The 19,958-nt window shown below is 44.5% G+C and overlaps 1 protein-coding gene across 1 annotated transcript in view; it reads left to right on the forward strand.

Annotated features, from left to right (window-relative positions):
• Positions 1 to 19,958, forward strand: part of LOC134542557 (ATP-dependent RNA helicase DDX54) — a 73,887-nt gene that overhangs the window by 15,982 nt on the left and 37,947 nt on the right. The window contains exons 3-4 of the mRNA XM_063386919.1: positions 2,436 to 2,644; positions 7,565 to 7,711. Of these exons, the coding sequence (XP_063242989.1) occupies positions 2,436 to 2,644; positions 7,565 to 7,711 (356 nt within the window). The remainder of the gene's footprint in view (positions 1 to 2,435; positions 2,645 to 7,564; positions 7,712 to 19,958) is intronic.

Raw genomic sequence — 19,958 nt, forward strand, 5'->3', positions numbered from 1 at the left:
CCTGTGCGGGGACCAGAGTACCGATGTGTCTCGGGTTGAAACCGAGAACCCAGGTCTCACCTGAAGTTGCGTGCAGGGGCCCTGTCCAAGACAGCTCATCCTACTAAGGGTAGTGTTTAAGGGGGTGCCTCTAATTTCAGACGAAGATTTTATATTTACATTAATTACTGATAAGCTTGAAAATTCTTTCAGAGAATATTAATTTATTTTACCTGGCATTTCATTTCTCTCATATTTATTATGATTTTGGAAGCCAAGAAACATGAAATGAGTTTTTGTGATAGAAATGCAAACTTATTCTTGAAGTAGCCAGTGGCATTGCAGTTAAACCTAATAATTTCAGTTCTGCAATAAATTAAATTCTCCTTATTTGTACAACCCAAAAACGTTAATATTAAAACTTTGGCAGCTAATTATGCAAAAAGTCTTTGCTGTATATATTTTTCATTTCAAGAAAGTTGTACAATTGAAAAAGTCTAAAAGTTGATCAGTGATTAATCTAATATATAAAATTCTCGTGTCACAGTTTTCGTTGCCATACTCCTCCGAAATGGCTTGACCGATTTTGATGAAATTTTTTGTGCTTATCCGGTATCTATGAGAATCGGCCAGCATCTATTTTTCATCCCCCTAAATGTTAGGGGTAGTCCACCCCTAAATTTTTTTTTTATTTCCAGTTTTTGGTAGGAAATCACCATGGCAACGGCTGTTGCTTTGTTGATGCTTCATTCGTCTCTATGGCAACGGCTATTTCATTGTTAGTGCAGTCCTCATCACCGTTGAAATTTTGCAAGTACTTTAAATATCAAAAATTGCCCTTTTTTTTTCAAGTATATATATTTTACAGACTTGAAACTTCACAGTAATGTTCCTTATGTTAGGCAGGATGACATTTTCCGAAAATTAGATCCCATAGCATAGGTGGTTAAAACCAGTCAACAGTGGGTACTTTGTCTGCATGAGAACAGTATTTTGCATTGTTCATGCCTTCTGCGTCTCCATGGCAACAGGCATCGCGCGGCAGTGGCGTACCCACAACGAGGGGCATGTATTATGAGCGGCGCAAGAGTGATCTGCCTGTAGACTGCCGTAGCGAAGTACGGGTACATCAGTTTTATGTTGCGTGCACGAGTCGGGAAACCATCGGTGCTACTCATTTTCTCTCCGGTACATTATACAGCATTGTAATAAATTTTCACGGAATTTTTTATTATTTACCATTACTGTAAATGGGAGATGTGGCATAATTCTTTTTCCATTAGTATAGCCGTGCGAAGCCGGGTCGGGCAGCTAGTATAAATATAAAATCATGACTTGGATTGGATGCACCCCCTTAAGGCACGAGTTCCAAGTAAGATAGTGATAATTAAGATTTTGACTGGTTTCGAATCCAGCAAATTCTCCATACTGTACATAGGTCTGTCATCAATTTGACTATCCCCTTAAACCTAGTAAATTGTAACTTACTGACATGAAAATTTTCATTTAGATTAATCTTGTGTTGTCATTACACACTATTTTAGATTTAACAGTTTGCATCACAGTATAACATATTTAATAGACGTATCATATTTGCTCTGTTTTTATTAGACACATATGAATCTTTTTAGTCTGTTTGTAGTAATTTTATTTTGTTCCTAGTCTTAACCTTTGTTTAATATTTGTGCTTGTTTGTACGAGCACCCAGTGGTTCGGCTGATTAAGTTTGTTTCTTTGCTTTTATCAAGACAACCTAGTTTGGTCTTTTAACTTAAAACAGTATTAACTGAAATAAACAATTAATTATGTGTTGTAAGATTATTTTGGAATAATGTCTGAATAATGATAAATAAATAGTTCAAAATTTGGGATGTCAAAAATAATCTTAAATAATATATTACATAATTTTTCAAAATGTTCTAGGGTATCGTAATAAGTAATTGGAATTTTAACTTTACTCAAAAAGACATGTATTTATTTATAATATGGGTGCCAGCAAATAGTTTATTAATATCACCACAATGAAAGTTATTCTTCAAATAGGAAATTAAACAGTATCGTAAATGACGTTATCAAAAATAATGTAATTTCTGGTTTCACTAACTCATTTGGTGGGGTTGGAAAAGTTTCACATGAAGTAGTAGGGAGGAGTACCCCTGGACCTGTAGTTCTTCTCGACGACCACTGAAGCACTGGCGGAACTCGCCCAAGTAGCAGTTGAAAAATTAGTAATAGGACACAAGCAATGGCAAATGGAGTGAAATTGACTCCACACTAGTTTGAGCATGAAGAGGTGACATTTGTCGGTTCCAGCACTACAAACGAAATGGATGACAGTCGAACAGAGTCTGTCGCAGTGCTGAAAGAGTAAATGTTAGCTCCCTAAGATCCTGAATCCTTATCATGAAGTATAGGAAGTAATAATTTTAGTTGAGTGACCGACTGTTTGTGGACAGACGTTCAAGTTCTTCAAAGAGCTGGGCGGCTTCACGGGACTGCACGCGGCGCTGGTGCTGGGCGGAGACTCCATGGACGACCAGTTCAGCGCGATGCACGCCAGCCCGGACGTGATCATCGCCACGCCCGGCCGCTTCATGCACGTGTGCGTGGAGATGGACCTGCAGCTCTCTGCCGTGGAGTACGTGGTCTTCGACGAGGCAGACAGGTGCGTCCGTCTCCCTCCCCTCTCGTCCGTCTGGCCGGGGCCGGGGGCAGGGCACCAGGGCAGCTGAGGCCAGTGTGCGTGGAGATGGACCTGCAGCTCTCTGCCGTGGAGTACGTGGTCTTCGACGAGGCAGACAGGTGCGTCCGTCTCCCTCCCCTCTCGACCGTCTGGCCGGGGCCGGGGGCCGGGCACCAGGGCAGCTGAAGCCAGTGTGCGTGGAGATGGACCTGCAGCTCTCTGCCGTGGAGTACGTGGTCTTCGACGAGGCAGACAGGTGCGTCCGTCTCCCTCCCCTCTCGTCCGTCTGGCCGGGGCCGGGGGCCGGGCACCAGGGCAGCTGAGGCCAGTGTGCGTGGAGATGGACCTGCAGCTCTCTGCCGTGGAGTACGTGGTCTTCGACGAGGCAGACAGGTGCGTCCGTCTCCCTCCCCTCTCGACCGTCTGGCCGGGGCCGGGGGCCGGGCACCAGGGCAGCTGAGGCCAGTGTGCGTGGAGATGGACCTGCAGCTCTCTGCCGTGGAGTACGTGGTCTTCGACGAGGCAGACAGGTGCGTCCGTCTCCCTCCCCTCTCGACCGTCTGGCCGGGGCCGGGGGCCGGGCACCAGGGCAGCTGAGGCCAGTGTGCGTGGAGATGGACCTGCAGCTCTCTGCCGTGGAGTACGTGGTCTTCGACGAGGCAGACAGGTGCGTCCGTCTCCCTCCCCTCTCGACCGTCTGGCCGGGGCCGGGGGCCGGGCACCAGGGCAGCTGAGGCCAGTGTGCGTGGAGATGGACCTGCAGCTCTCTGCCGTGGAGTACGTGGTCTTCGACGAGGCAGACAGGTGCGTCCGTCTCCCTCCCCTCTCGACCGTCTGGCCGGGGCCGGGGGCCGGGCACCAGGGCAGCTGAGGCCAGTGTGCGTGGAGATGGACCTGCAGCTCTCTGCCGTGGAGTACGTGGTCTTCGACGAGGCAGACAGGTGCGTCCGTCTCCCTCCCCTCTCGTCCGTCTGGCCGGGGCCGGGGGCCGGGCACCAGGGCAGCTGAGGCCAGTGTGCGTGGAGATGGACCTGCAGCTCTCTGCCGTGGAGTACGTGGTCTTCGACGAGGCAGACAGGTGCGTCCGTCTCCCTCCCCTCTCGACCGTCTGGCCGGGGCCGGGGGCCGGGCACCAGGGCAGCTGAGGCCAGTGTGCGTGGAGATGGACCTGCAGCTCTCTGCCGTGGAGTACGTGGTCTTCGACGAGGCAGACAGGTGCGTCCGTCTCCCTCCCCTCTCGACCGTCTGGCCGGGGCCGGGGGCCGGGCACCAGGGCAGCTGAGGCCAGTGTGCGTGGAGATGGACCTGCAGCTCTCTGCCGTGGAGTACGTGGTCTTCGACGAGGCAGACAGGTGCGTCCGTCTCCCTCCCCTCTCGACCGTCTGGCCGGGGCCGGGGGCCGGGCACCAGGGCAGCTGAGGCCAGTGTGCGTGGAGATGGACCTGCAGCTCTCTGCCGTGGAGTACGTGGTCTTCGACGAGGCAGACAGGTGCGTCCGTCTCCCTCCCCTCTCGACCGTCTGGCCGGGGCCGGGGGCCGGGCACCAGGGCAGCTGAGGCCAGTGTGCGTGGAGATGGACCTGCAGCTCTCTGCCGTGGAGTACGTGGTCTTCGACGAGGCAGACAGGTGCGTCCGTCTCCCTCCCCTCTCGACCGTCTGGCCGGGGCCGGGGGCCGGGCACCAGGGCAGCTGAGGCCAGTGTGCGTGGAGATGGACCTGCAGCTCTCTGCCGTGGAGTACGTGGTCTTCGACGAGGCAGACAGGTGCGTCCGTCTCCCTCCCCTCTCGACCGTCTGGCCGGGGCCGGGGGCCGGGCACCAGGGCAGCTGAGGCCAGTGTGCGTGGAGATGGACCTGCAGCTCTCTGCCGTGGAGTACGTGGTCTTCGACGAGGCAGACAGGTGCGTCCGTCTCCCTCCCCTCTCGACCGTCTGGCCGGGGCCGGGGGCCGGGCACCAGGGCAGCTGAGGCCAGTGTGCGTGGAGATGGACCTGCAGCTCTCTGCCGTGGAGTACGTGGTCTTCGACGAGGCAGACAGGTGCGTCCGTCTCCCTCCCCTCTCGACCGTCTGGCCGGGGGCCGGGCACCAGGGCAGCTGAGGCCAGTGTGCGTGGAGATGGACCTGCAGCTCTCTGCCGTGGAGTACGTGGTCTTCGACGAGGCAGACAGGTGCGTCCGTCTCCCTCCCCTCTCGACCGTCTGGCCGGGGCCGGGGGCCAGGCACCAGGGCAGCTGAGGCCAGTGTGCGTGGAGATGGACCTGCAGCTCTCTGCCGTGGAGTACGTGGTCTTCGACGAGGCAGACAGGTGCGTCCGTCTCCCTCCCCTCTCGACCGTCTGGCCGGGGCCGGGGGCCGGGCACCAGGGCAGCTGAGGCCAGTGTGCGTGGAGATGGACCTGCAGCTCTCTGCCGTGGAGTACGTGGTCTTCGACGAGGCAGACAGGTGCGTCCGTCTCCCTCCCCTCTCGACCGTCTGGCCGGGGGCCGGGCACCAGGGCAGCTGAGGCCAGTGTGCGTGGAGATGGACCTGCAGCTCTCTGCCGTGGAGTACGTGGTCTTCGACGAGGCAGACAGGTGCGTCCGTCTCCCTCCCCTCTCGACCGTCTGGCCGGGGCCGGGGGCCAGGCACCAGGGCAGCTGAGGCCAGTGTGCGTGGAGATGGACCTGCAGCTCTAATCAAACCGCAACCTGAACTTTCTCGCTAAGGTCCTAAACCTTCTGGGATATTCTAGAATGTTCTTGAACATCCTGAAACATACTAGAACATTCAAGAACGTTATGGAAAATTTTAGATCATCATGGAACATTCTACAATGTTCCCGAACATTCTAGAACAACCTAAAACATTCTGAATCCTTCTCGAACAATCAGGAATATTATTGGACATAATAGAACATTCTGGAACATCCTGGAACTTCCTGGAACATGCATGAACGTGCACAATTAGCAATTTTGCAGGATGGTCAAATGTCAATAAAGGTTTGATGATAATACCTAAGAAAAATTATTATACAGTACAATGGTACTTCAAACACTTTGTAAAATGGTGCTCTATAGAAGAAAAATAAAGATAAGCATTAATGATGTTTATAAAAAAATCAGTGATTTAGATCTTTATTCAATAAAATCATTACAGAAGTGTCCACACTTTCAGGGCAATTCTGATATTTCCTGAGTTAAGAGAATTTCCTGGCTATATTCAGTGTAGGGCGAGGCAGTTTGTACGAAAACACTAGCTGTTACAGTACAGCAAATGTTGTTTATTTTTGTTCCTTGTGAGTTTTGTGCCATGTCTGTCATTTGGGTGTGTATGCTTGTACGAACTACTCAGAAGCTACTCCTATATGCTATGTTGCCAAGGTGCTGGTGGAATAGAGGCGTGTTGCACTCAGTCCCCTCGTGTGAATCTGTCGTGCTGGGTAAACTTAACAGTAGTCTGTCCAGAGGTGGAGCCTGTCTGCATCACTCTAATTTTGCTATGTACAACCTGTGAAAGCTTGAAGTATAATTTTATTTATCGCTTTAGGCATTAGAACAAGAAGTGAAAAATATTTTTAGGTTTGTTCTTGTGGTGTTAAGTTTTATTTAATCACATTCGTAGAAGATGTCCATTCTGACAAAAAAGTTATTCAATTAATCAAAAAATTATCATTTGTTTAAAATATAGAACTTCTGTTAAAAAAAATAATAAAAAATTGGTAATCTTGAATTGCGAAATTGTTGGCCAGATTACAGTCATTTGAAAAATAAAATAAAATTCAATATAGACAAACTGACATTAATTAAACTTTAGGTGGTTATTTTAGTCAATAACTTTGAAATTATTTTTGGTACAACAAATTATGCTAGATCTAAAACAGTTCTGCATAGTCCTAATGGAAGATCTTGATATTTCTGATGAATCTAGTTTCAAGTATGTCCAGAAACTGTGAAAGTGTAGTACGTAGCTGCACGGACCACTACTGCGGGATCAGCCACTGCCGTCTCCCGTCAGCGGGACCGAGTGATGACCAGCCCGCCCGGCAAGTGGACGGGACTAGAGACAAGACCGGGACCCACCATGCGGAGACAAGAGAGGGGGGAGATAACAATGAAGAAAGGGATAGACATTGTGAAACAATTGCCTTGTAAAACGCAGAAAATTAATAAGAGAGGACAGCTGTATATCACTTATCGCAGTGGTGGGTAGAGAAGGAAAATCAGCGTATCTCGCCGAAAGTGGATAACAACGCCGTACCAAAACTATATATGTAATAAAACACTAGCTCACTACTTGAAGCTCAGAAGTAGAAAATTAAAGAAAAAGAATAATGTTAGGGAATGAATCCCTTCGGTCGGAACTACCATCTTTCAGACAAAAGTCTTGAAGCACTTGTGCGCTAAAGGCAGCGGCTAGTGACACGGCCACTCGCACCTCAGGAACTGCCCAGAGTGGACGGTGACTTCCTGACATGAAGCCCCTTCACCAGAGAACCAGGTGTGGGTGGCGCTCCATGTGAGGAGAACTAACGTCCCTAAGTAGTAGTTCGGCAGACGGCATCCAGGGCTCAGGAGCAGACACAGTTCAGATGCACCAACCAGATGTCGGGCAGAGGCAGCAAGGGAGGGGGTAGAATGTGGAGGGGGAGGGACTGCGCCCAGGCACGGTCGGGCTCGCGTGTACGACAGGGCGTGATGGGAAGTGCAACACTCGGTCTAGCTGAACGGCCATGGATGTGGCTGGACCGGAGATGCTGCATGCTTGCTATCACGTCTGTACGTGGGTGCTGCTAACCCAGCGTGCAACAGTATGGCATGTCCGGCCGCTCAGTGCCTGCTGGGTACTACAGACTGGGTAAAGTTTAAAATTAGGAAGGCCCCTTCCTTTAGAAACAGTAAATGTGAGGCACGTGATGTGCCGCAGGTTGTTCGAGATGGGCTTCGGGGAGCAGCTGCGGGAGGTGATTGGTCGGCTGCCAGAGTCCCGCCAGACGCTGCTCTTCTCCGCCACGCTGCCCAAGGTGCTGGTGGACTTCGCCAAGGCCGGTCTGTCCGACCCCGTGCTCTTACGGTGAGATGCTCCTTCACTGCTGCCGGGTCTTTGAAGTGAGTTGTATCCACTCGCTCCCAAAATCCTGTAGGAATCCAGTTCTCCAGCTAGCCCATAATCCTGCAGATATCCAGACCTGCAATGTTTTAAGGATGCGTGTTTACGAAACTAATGTGCTTTCAACTTTTATATTTTGTTGTGTATTTTTGTTGTGTTTGCATGTTAAATTTTAATTTTTTAAAAAGCTGTGGTAGACGTTTTCAGCACACCTACAACGGTATTTTGCAGTGTTTTATCAGCGATAAAAATGCCACGAAAGTATCATTTTCAAGACTTTTTGTATGCTATACAAACAATATGTGTATGTTTCTCACGCTGGAATTAACGTAATTAAGTGCCATGAAAAAAAGGGGGAGGGGAGAAACATGGTGAGTTTCTTAATGTTCACAAGTCAGGCAGGCAGAAAAAGCTCTCTTTTTGTACAAGGGTACCTGCGACCCTTGATGGGCCCACCAGAGCCTGGTCCCAACTTGCCAAGTTATGATTCATCTCAGCCTGCACCTGGCCCCAGTTCACAGCATACACCTTATAGTACTATCCCAGGAGAGACACATCCTTGTAGGTGATAGTGTGGGCTGCTCATTGCGTCCGTACTCATGCTTCAACCCGCTCAGGAGCAGCTGCAGTGGGACCCTGTTTTATCACATAATTGTCGCACGCGCATAATCGTCGACCAATATTTTAGGGCGTCAAAATTTGGATAAAAAAAACCTCTCGCGTAAACGTCACATGATGTTTTTGGTTCCGCCATTAGATTCAGAGCGCTTTATGTAGGTATTTTTCCGTATAAAACGATGTATTTTAAAGTAGAAATATAATATTTGTTGGGACATTACCACTTACTTATTTAATTAACGGAAATACGAAGTTGTCTGATGTGTAATTTTTTTTAAAGACTTTTTAAACGTTATAACCTTTATTTATTAGTCTGTGTCGCCGCAGTTTACTGCTTATAAAAATGTAGCCAGCACTAGTTGGCATCATTCATGTTTGGTTATATTGCTTCCCGTATAGAGCGCACACACGTAGTCGAATATCAATATCTCGCCGAGTGCATGCAACGCGCGCTCTCTGTCGAGTGCCGAGTTAACTACATTTGATTGCCTGCACTCTAGCGTGGTAAGTGTGTACTACGACAATAGTTATGCGTTCCGACTCACGTTCACATCGCAGTTTTGGTTTTTGGATTTAAAGTTGAAGAAAGATTATGGTTGCATGATTTATTAATTTAAATTGTTTAGCGTGCTTTTGTATACTCTACCTTTTAACCCTCTGCACGGAACATCGCTTTTTTATCAGTTAAACCGGAACACCGTTCTGTCAGACAAGTCTAATTTTTTTAGGTATTTTCATACTTTAAAATATATGTGAATTACCAGGTTTTTAAAGAAACATTTACAACTGAATGTATTTTCTTGTGCAATTCATATATATGTATATATTTCACGATATTTTATGAAGTAAGTCAGGAACATATTTATAAAATAAAATTAAATAGAAAAAAAATTTCTAATTAAACATATGAAATATTAAAACAATTTAGACGACAAATTCATGTCACAAAAATACACAAAGTAAATGAATGTTTAAATAATATTACAAATGTGACACATCTCTTGCATATTTTCATTGAGCATTCCAAGCAATTAGGAGTGTTGCACTGCAAGCACTTGTAATTAGTCTTCCTCTCCCTTTGGTATGGGCAATAATGGCACGTTTTTCTTTTTTAAAGACGATCCGTCCTTGATTGATTCGATGAAGAAACATCGGCATCCTCAGGATGGATGGTTGTCAGGCAATTTTTTATTAGTGTTGTTAGACCAGATGGCAAGTTCTGAATGGTAAGCCATCGATGAAGATGGATTGTTGTCAGTGACAGCCCTAATTTGGATATAAAGTCAAATCGACGTAGGTTTGTGGTTTCGTAATATTTTTTGTAGATGACGTAGCCGTTGCTGCAGCTAATGTATATCAGATGATAAAAAATTGCCAGAGGCCATATCCTGGTTTTTCGGCTGGCCGAATACACGCTGCACTTGATATCCAACGTGTCGATTCCAGATTTGGTGCAATTATAAAATGAAATTATCTCCGGCTTGTTACTCTTACTGTCTACATAATTTTTGTGATGCATTGATGTCAGGAGAATGACAGCTTTATGTTTTTTTGGCACATACGATAAATGTGTAAATTCATTGGTAAATCCATATAATGATGACTCAACAGGCCGACTCTTATTTGGGTGACAGGTCTTTGACAGTTGTGAGTGTCTGAATCTGCTGCGCAAATAAAACAACCACAGTAACTCGAAGGAGGGGAGGGGGGATCAGTAAAGAGAAAATAAATATTAATAAAAAAATTGTGACACAGAAAGCGGAAATCAGTTTCGACAGGCATGGCCTCGTTTAATGCACATGTTATCGAGATCCTCAAACAGACGTACAGCTGGAAGGCATGTTAAAATAGCCATTATACACCAAGAAATGTAATAAATACGTAACATGTAATATGTGTAAAGTATATTGTACAGTAAACGCACAAGTTGTTATAACTCGAAATGATTAAAGATGCAAATGAGCTCATACAACAAATTGAACTGCAAGCAATTATAAAATATTTAAATATGTTAAAGTGCGTTAAATGCAACTTCTAGTTCAAGGTTAAACAGTATTCAAGGCCAAACATGCGAATGTCAAGGCATGAGGTAACATACAAAATTAGAACCAATCAAGCTTAGATTTTATATACAATAGCTTGAAGTCTCTTTGAATATAAAAACAGAACGTCAATCACAGAAACAATACTTTCCCACGTGTCACACGTGTAAAGAAACACAGTGATGTATACGAAACATATGCGCAAATATTAAGACTTTATACGTAAAGCCAACTTATGCTCCTAACTTATGCATGCAAGTAACTCATCTCTGAGAAGGAAAATATTACAATCATATGTGCACCAGCTATAAAAACTGGTGAAAAAACACAGGAAAACGAGGGGCTAAGTCCAGACTAAATAAGACATGGTAGAAACGTACTAGAAACTCTGGATGTGAACCATTGAGACTCTTTAAAAAGATAATAAGCAGACAGTCTGTACAATGATTCTAAAGCAATATAACAGCGATAAAGTGGCTCACACAAGATTAATTTGTGAAGCTAATTTATTGAATTTACCTCAGATGAAATACGAGCCACTTAACACACACAAATAGCAGACACTATAAAAACAAACTGAGGTTCACACCCAGGCTTTGCATTTACTATAATGCAAAGAAATAGAGCATGAAGCAAATAGTAGAGCGCTCTGTACAAACTCAAGTGCTCAGGCGAAAGAGCATGGTTACACAACCCAAACCACACCAGAACAAACACTCATTGAACATAACTCAATTTGTTGCAAACCCATCGGAGGCGACGGACGTGAGGTGCCTACTTACTCGCACAGATGAATATAGATAAACACTATGCTAGAAGAGATTACGATCTATAGCATAATAACTGCTGTCGTGATCGTACGAATAAAGATTACACTCGTTAACCTTATGCCATTTGAACATGGCCAACTAGCTCAAGTAAAACAGTCGACTGAGGTAAGCAAAGTGATATTACGTTAGGCCGACCAATTGTTGTCGTAGATTGCAAAGCTAAGCCCAAGCCAAATGAAATAAAATCATAGTACATGCTAAATATAAAAATAAAACAGACAGAACCAAAGTGAAATATACACAATGACTGACTGAATTTAAACATGAGACAGGATTAACCTAAAGAAGTTACATAATGGCTATCAAAATTAGGAATGAAGAAGGAGCTGCCGCGCTCCGCTAGGGCTTATCTAAGATCAAGGCAACACCCAGTGTGCGTGCGCGGAGGGGAAATATAGGGGAGGTAATACACGTCACACTACTGGCGAGAGAGGAGCAGGGAGGGAGGAGGGGTGACCCAGAGGAAGGGGAAAATAGTGAGGTTGGCGTGCGTGAGCGATGAGGGACGAAACGTCTGTTTCAATCCACCACCACCACCACCACCATCATCATCTTATCATCATCATCCAAAAATATTATCTATCATAATCCATCATCACATTATCCATCCATCCATCATCACCATCAATAATCCATCATCAATCACTATGAATCATCATCAATCATCATCCATCATCCAATCCTCCATCAAACATTGTAATACTACGGTATTATCAGATTAACTGAAACTGTTTGTTATTGTTTTACGTTCGAGGTTAATACCGCTTCCCAATACTTTCGGCAGTGTTTTGTTTTGTTTCACGCATGGCGGCGCGCGCAGCTCGTGCTGCGTCGTCATGACAACTGCTAAAATAAATAATCGCGCGGCATTTGGAACAGCTTTAACGAGCCTATGCTTGATTGATATTGACATTTCATTGGCTTCATTAAAAAGGACGCTAACGTGTCGCGGCCGTGATTGGCCCTTTTCAATTAACAGTTTAATTTCGGCAAGAGAAGAAAAAGAGTGGAAAATGACGCCATTTAGTGCGTGTGGTAGTGTATTCCCTCTGGGAATATTTTATTCGTGGTGATGCTAATTTCGGCGTTATTGGTCTGGAAATTACGTCAAAATACTGGGCAATATTAGTTGACGCCCTGTAATTGAATGCAGAAGAATCGCATTCAATTCACGTGAGTGACGAAGTATTTTACGAACGACCTTAATCATCCAGAATGAAGGTATGGTCTGCATCATCGCTATATAATAAAATTGACGTAAATTTTACCGTCAACGTATTGCGAACTGTATTGTATAAACTTTGAATTATTATAAAATTAGTTGAACATTGACTTTCGGCGATTAACGGCAAATTTACTCACATTAGCACAAACTATATGTACACAAGTCCAGAAGTCTTTAGGTTAGGCGTTTCATGCTCGAGCAAGCCGGAGCAAAACCCCAAAACTTTTACTCAGTGAACTATTTCAGGAACTTTATTTATTTTGTATTATTTTATTCAAGAGTCAGGTTATCTACGACATTCCATAGACTTTATTTAATATTTGTTTGTTTGGTTATTATTTCCATGACTCGAGGTTTCTCATTATGATTAAAACAATAAAATAAGTCTTTTTGTGTTATTTTGTTGTTAATTCTTGATGACCTCTGGCGCCCTAAGTAAGAAATTACAAACCATTTTTCTGGCGCACGAACTGTGGGGCCGATAGTGTGCATATTTGTATTGTGTTCTTATGTGGTAAATTATAACAGTAAATATGGAAACTAGGGGAAGGAGTAGACGTGTCAGTCAGGACAGCTCCAGGGACAGCAGTGTGGAGTCTACTCACTCTGTAGATGTATCTGTTCCCACATCACCTAGCCAAGTACCTAACACAGATTTTGTTACCCCAGTAACACATGCTGGAGCGGCTAGAGTAGATGTGACACCACCCCAAGCTACCACCACACCACACACACAGTTGCCTGCATTGCCAGCTGCAATAAGTAATGAAACTAGTGCTAGCTTGCTCATCATGCTGCAAAGCATGTGGCAGGAGGTGAAAGCTAACCACCAACAACAACACGAACAAAGTACTAGATTGGAGGAGAGTATTAGACAGCAACTGGACAAACAACAGCAAGAACAAAATTCTAGATTGGAGGAAGGTCTCAGGGACACTAAGGAGTCTATTAATAACACTCTTCAAAGGGAAATGAGTGAAGTTAAGAGTAGTGTGTCTGCTATTTCTGTACGGTTGGCAGAACATGAGAGTTACACTGAGGCACAGTTGCAGCTAATACAACAACAATGTAGCAGTACAACAACTAGGTTAGCAGCAGAATTGACTACCCAAACCAGCCAGCTGACTGACAGGTTAAATCAATTAGCTGAGCAAGCTGCTCAGAACTGCTGTGGCCTGGAACAAATTCAATCTACATGCCAGACCATGATTGAAACTGTAGTAATCAATCACACCACAGACATGAGGGAGCAGGTGGACACATTAGTGAAAAGGCAGACCGAGTTTTCACTTGACATAGAGCAACAGGTAGGCAAGCTACAAGAGAAGGTATTGCAGTTGAGGGTAGACAATCTTACTCGCACATCCAGTCACCATGTAGCATTGGCCCCAGCCCTGAACACCAATGCCAATGAAATCCTCAGTAGCTGTGATTCACCACAGATTGAGCAACCTGAGCTCCCAATCACACGCTCCAACCCCGCTAACACACACACCACATTGGATCCCGTTGCAGTGATGCACCACCCGGCACGCCAATGGTCAGAGGCGATGCCTAGGTTCTCTGCCCATGAAGGAGAGAATCCAATGAGATTCCTTCGACGTTTCGAGGAATACGCTGACATGTTCAGGCTAAGTGATACTGAACGCCTGAAATGCATGGCAACTGCACTGAGAGACCATGCGTATTACTGGTGGGAGGTATTACAAAGTACCATCACTTCCTACCAAGAATTCAAAAGCCATTTCAAACAGCAGTTTTGGAATGTGAAAATACAGGGAACACTGAGGGCACGTCTGCATACCGAGCGGTATGATAGCAAGAAGAACAGAACTCTGGAGACACACTTGTCTCAAATGTTCGAGAGGACGCGCTACCTCGAACCAGAGATGGGTGATATTGAGTTCATGGCGATGGTGACCTCCCAGCTACCCATCAAGTACCAAGTACATTTGACAGGGCGCAGCTTCCACAATATCACAGAGTTCCGCGAACAGGTCCTCGCGTTCGACCGGCTGGAGCGGCTGTCCAGGAACAACAATAGTGAGGTGGAGAAAGACCTCAAGCCAGCACATCAGAAGGCAGCACCACTCTACACACCCTGGCAGCGTGGTAACGACGGCGGCAAGGCCAACGTCCACTGCACGTCATGGCAGCCTGCAAAACAGTACCGGACAGGAAAGTGGAAGACCAGGAGGGAATTCCAACCTCAACAGCAAGGGAACCGCCAGCCGAAGAAACCCTACACCCACAACCAAAACCAGTGGTGGGGAAAGCATTACCGTCCTGAAGATCCAAATGGAAGGCCACCCAGGTGGGAGTACAGGAGTTACTCTAACCGTCAGCCGCCCAACAATATGCAACAGCATATGTTGCATCCCCCTGTAGCAGACACCGCTCCTGTGAATCAATCACCAGCGAGTTTCTCTACAATCAATCATCCTCCAACCACATCGTACCCCATGCAGCGTGGATACTTTGCTCGGCAGCAGCCGATCCCGCCCAACTGCACTGGAACGCAGCCTCAGCAGACTGCGAGTTGCAGCTACACACAAGCTGTAACTGACAACAATCCGAACTCGTCAAACTAGAGAGGGTTGGTGACGTAACACCCCGATCACCAGACCCTATACAGAGCAAAGGGGGTAATATTGTTATGCCAAGTTATAATTGTTTGCCATATCGATCTATGTTAGCCACAGTCTTACTGAAAGAGAGCGAACGGGAATTCCTTAGCCAAGAGTACAGTGAGGACACCATAACACAGTTTTCTACCGTGTGTCCTGAGGTACAACTAAACATTAATGATCAAACAGTTAATGTTCTCCTCGATAGTGGAGCAGAAATATCCTGCGTGAATGAAGAGTTTGTTAAACACCTAGAACAATTAGGGCAGAAAACTTACATTATGCCAGTTCCTGCTATTAAGATAATAGGTGCCACATCTCGTTCCAGTCCTGTTGTCAACAGACAGATTCTACTGCAAATCAAGGGCGTAGGTGAGGTTAAACACATCACTGCACTAATAGTGAGAGGATTAGCCAAAACACTCATCCTAGGAACTGATTTCCTTACACGCTATGGTGTGACACTGGACTTTGATAACCTAACAGTCTCGTCCAATGAAAATAAGTTACCTACAACTGTAACCATAGGACAATGGAAGTTGCAGTGTAATTACGCTAGTCGAGTACCCAGAGAATTATTTTACCAGCATGTTTTCAATGTTGACATCAAGGGAGACCTAATCGCATCTGTCGAAGAACTCACTAAAGCAGTTCAAGGTATTTCGACAGTACAGCCAAGGCAGATACAGATGCTATACAACTTGTTGTGCCAACACCGCAATGTTTTCAGCGACAAGCCAGGGTACAACAAATTCTACCAAGCCAAGATAGTAGTACGTCAAGAGGAGCCCTTCCATAGGAAAACCTATCCTATTCCAGCAAAGTATCTGAACGAAGCCACGGAATATCTACAACTGATGCTGGATTGGAATGTCATCAAGCGTGAAGCCAGTCCGTATGCCAATCCTGTGGTATGCGTGAGGAAGAAGGATGGATCGGTGCGCCTATGTCTGGATGCACGTGAACTGAATCGAATCACAGTGAAGGACAGGGAGAGTCTTACCCAGACCAACAAGATCCTAAGGCTTTACCAAGGAGTAAAATATTTGACTACTCTAGACTTATCTGCTGGATATTGGCAAATACCTCTACAGCCTGAGTCATGCCAATACACTGCCTTTCTCTTTCGCAATCAACAGTACACTTTTCAGGTGCTACCATTTGGTTTATGCAATGCGGTGGCAGAATTTTCAAGATGCTTGTCAGCCACATTGGGACCTGAATGCCAGTCATTTGCCAAAGCATATGTAGATGACATTCTCATCACATCAACAACTTTCGAAGAGCATTTAGAACATATCAACATTGTACTATCCAAATTACAGGAATCTGGAATGACAGTGAAAATAAGAAAATCTTTGTTTTGCCGAGAGGAACTTCCGTTCTTAGGGCATATCCTAACACCAACTGGAATCAAGACTGCACCTGACAAACTGAAAGCTATTCAAGAGTTTCCAGCACCTACTAATGTGAAGCAACTACGAACCTTCCTAGGTGTTGTAGGTTTCTACAGGAACTATAGTAACCAGGTAGCAGGAGTAGTCATACCTTTGTTTGCATTATTCAAGAAGGATTGTACGTGGAAGTGGGGCGAAGAAGAACAACTGGCCTTTGAAAAGCTGAAACAAATATTTCTAAAAGAACATGTCATATCACATCCAGTTCAAGGACGTGAATTTTTGTTATACACTGATGCATCCAACCGAGCATTAGGCTGCAAATTGGCACAACTAGACAACGACGGCATTGAGAAGACAGTATCCATGGCCAGTCGAACCTTAAATTCTGCTGAACAAAATTACACAGTAACAGAAAAGGAGGCACTTGCAATTGTTTGGTCCCTACAAAAGTTTAGAGACTTACTACTAGGAGAGAAAATCGAACTCCTGACAGACCATCAGGCGTTAACATGCCTCAAGGCTGGAAAAATGTTTGGCCAAAGATTAACAAGATGGTACCTGCTGATGCAGGAATATGACATTGAGATCAGTCATATTAAAGGCTCTAATAATGTTGTAGCAGACTACCTTAGCAGAATTGCACCAGATGGAGCGGCAGATGTGTCAACATCCAACAGAAACAAGGAATTTCTGGTAACAGCTGTGAGGGTAGAGTCCCTCTGGAAAAACAACAAACAACTGAAGAAGATGCTGCAAGACATAAAAACACTGCAAGAGACAGATCCTATCTGTGAAGAACTTAGGAAGAAGTTAGCATCCAGTGATCTTACGCACAAGATACACAGATACTTCTGTACATCATCTGATGGTACCCTGTTCCATCATAGGGAGAAGGCAGACACTTTCAAAGACCACTGGAAGCCTATAGTGCCAGTGTCACTGCAGAATAAAATTACTTGGCAACTACACCTAAGTCTGGGACATGCAGGATCCAGTAAAGTATATGGAGCAATCCGTCGGCAGCTGTATTGGAACAACATGTCAAGAAGCATAGCCAAGGTGACTGCTTCGTGCTTGCTATGTCAACAAGCAAAGCATGCACCCGAGAAACTACATGGCGAGCTACAAGCCATACTACCTAGCAGACCGCTAGCACAGCTATCTGTCGATTTGTTTGGTCCTTTACCTAAATCCAAGGCAGGAGTACAATATGTGTTTGTAATCCTAGACATTTACAGTAAATATACCAAATTGTACCCTATTGTAAATGCTAATGCTAAGACTGTGCTCGCAAAGATGAAGGATTTTGTGGAAACTGTAGGAAAACCTACTGTGGTACTATCTGACAGGGGTACACAATTCTCCAGTGATACCTGGCGAGAAGGGATTAGGAAGTTGAACATTGTACCGACATCATCTTCCATTAGACACCCTCAGTCAAACCCCGTGGAACGTCAGATGAGATCAATTGGCAATATGCTACGTATATATTGCCACGACAAGCAACAGTCATGGCGAGATCAAATTAAATTTATTGAGTGTGTACTGAATCACACAATTCACTCGTCTATTGGCATAACCCCCCATGAAGCCCTATGCTCTGTAAGATCGGAGGTGTTACCACCGAAAATAATACCGGAATGCGACAAACCAGAACAAGACATGGAGAGGCCAACTCAGGAAGAAATTGAAGAACTGGTACGAGACAAATTAACAAGAGAAGCCGACCTTAGGAAGAAAAGGAAGCCAGCATCTAGGATCAGTAAATTCACTGTAGGAGACTTAGTTCTACGCCGTACAGCACCAACTAGTAACAAGTGGGCTCATCTAGCGAAGAAGCTATTTTTATTGTACTCAGGTCCCTACAAAGTAGTAGCTGTGGAGAAATGTAACTGCTACACTCTACAGGACCCTGATACAGGAAAAATTGTAGGTAATTACAATTTGAGTCAGCTTAGGCCTTACAAAACACCTGTGGTGAATTAGAACACCAAATATGTACCATTATTATTTGTGTTATGCTAAAAACCATTGTATTGTTTATGTTGCTAAGGAAATTTAAATATATATATCCTCGTGAGTTGATAGAGGTAATCCAGGTGTATAGGTACCTCATTGCTTCGATATGGTAATTTATATTCGAAGAATTAGGGTGTTTGTCAGTTGATGATTTTATTCCAACTGATATTTGTGCTTGGAGCATATGTGTTGCCTGAGCGTTGGTTTGGTACATTGTCCTAGAGGGACATACCAAATATTATGTACTGTGTGTACAGTTACTGTGTTGAGACACAGTTATTACCACCCTATTAGTCGAGTTAGACCATATTAGCAATGGATATACACGTGAGGTTTTAAATAAAATTTGGCATAAGATGTGTACGAACACTATGTGACATATTACAATGTATAACTAAGGCAGCACACAACTAAATACTACATATAATTAATGGCCTAAAGATGGGTTGACTAATATCCTACTAAATGAACACACTTGTTGGTATGAGTACTTACAGTTTGATCCAGGCTACTGCCTTGCCCCTACCTATGCTTCTTCATCGTCTAGTAGTTAATAATGCACTTTGATTGGGTTCCCACAGGACACCCGAAACTATAAGTGGATATCAACTTCATCCACACTCTTATTAATAGGATGTAAAAACACTCCACTTTATATTGAAAAAAGAAGAAATGAAAGATAAAGAATTTTAAAGATTGTCTTTAATGAACAACTTTAAAAACATAAACACTATACACTAGCACTCAATCAAGAATATTTATCTTGAAGGTATTGTCATTATTTCATAGCTGAGTAGCAAATAATGTCTCTTCTTGTAAATAAGTGTAGCTATTGTATAACATGTGATGAAGGAAAATATTCACATATGATATGTGAGAAGCATATTAAATATGCTAATATGTTATTGAAAGCCCAATATTATTGACAAGTCTCAATTAAGGAATTGAATGTAATTATTTACTAGGTGAGGATATTATGTTGATAACATCCATAAAATATATTTTATTTATTCATCACCTACAACAAAGGTAAACAATAACATGTTGTTGTTATTGCAAAGTACTATGCAATGTTATTGTTGCAAATACTGTTTATTTATGCATTACCTTATTATTTAACAGAGTTATTATGTGTTCAATTAATGTTTATATTTATTATTAAGTTGTTATGAATTATTAATTTTATGAGTTTGAGGAATCTCGAGTCATTTAATTTATGTTAGAGTAGGGGAGCAAGAGAAGAAGAGGGGTTAGTGATAGCATGAGGCACGATCACAGGACGCTGTATATTCATATCGCGCGAGTGATAAGAACTGTTATAGGACGTGTGATTAACGTGTGTGTGTGTCTTCTGATTGCCGACGAACTGAACGAGTTTTGTTGCGGTCCCCTTCGACACCGTCTGCAGCAGTAGATTCAGCAGCAGCAGCAGCAGCAGCAGCAGTAGTCC

The sequence above is a fragment of the Bacillus rossius genome, assembly GCF_032445375.1.
Source record: "Bacillus rossius redtenbacheri isolate Brsri chromosome 9 unlocalized genomic scaffold, Brsri_v3 Brsri_v3_scf9_1, whole genome shotgun sequence".
NCBI lineage: Eukaryota > Metazoa > Arthropoda > Insecta > Phasmatodea > Bacillidae > Bacillus > Bacillus rossius.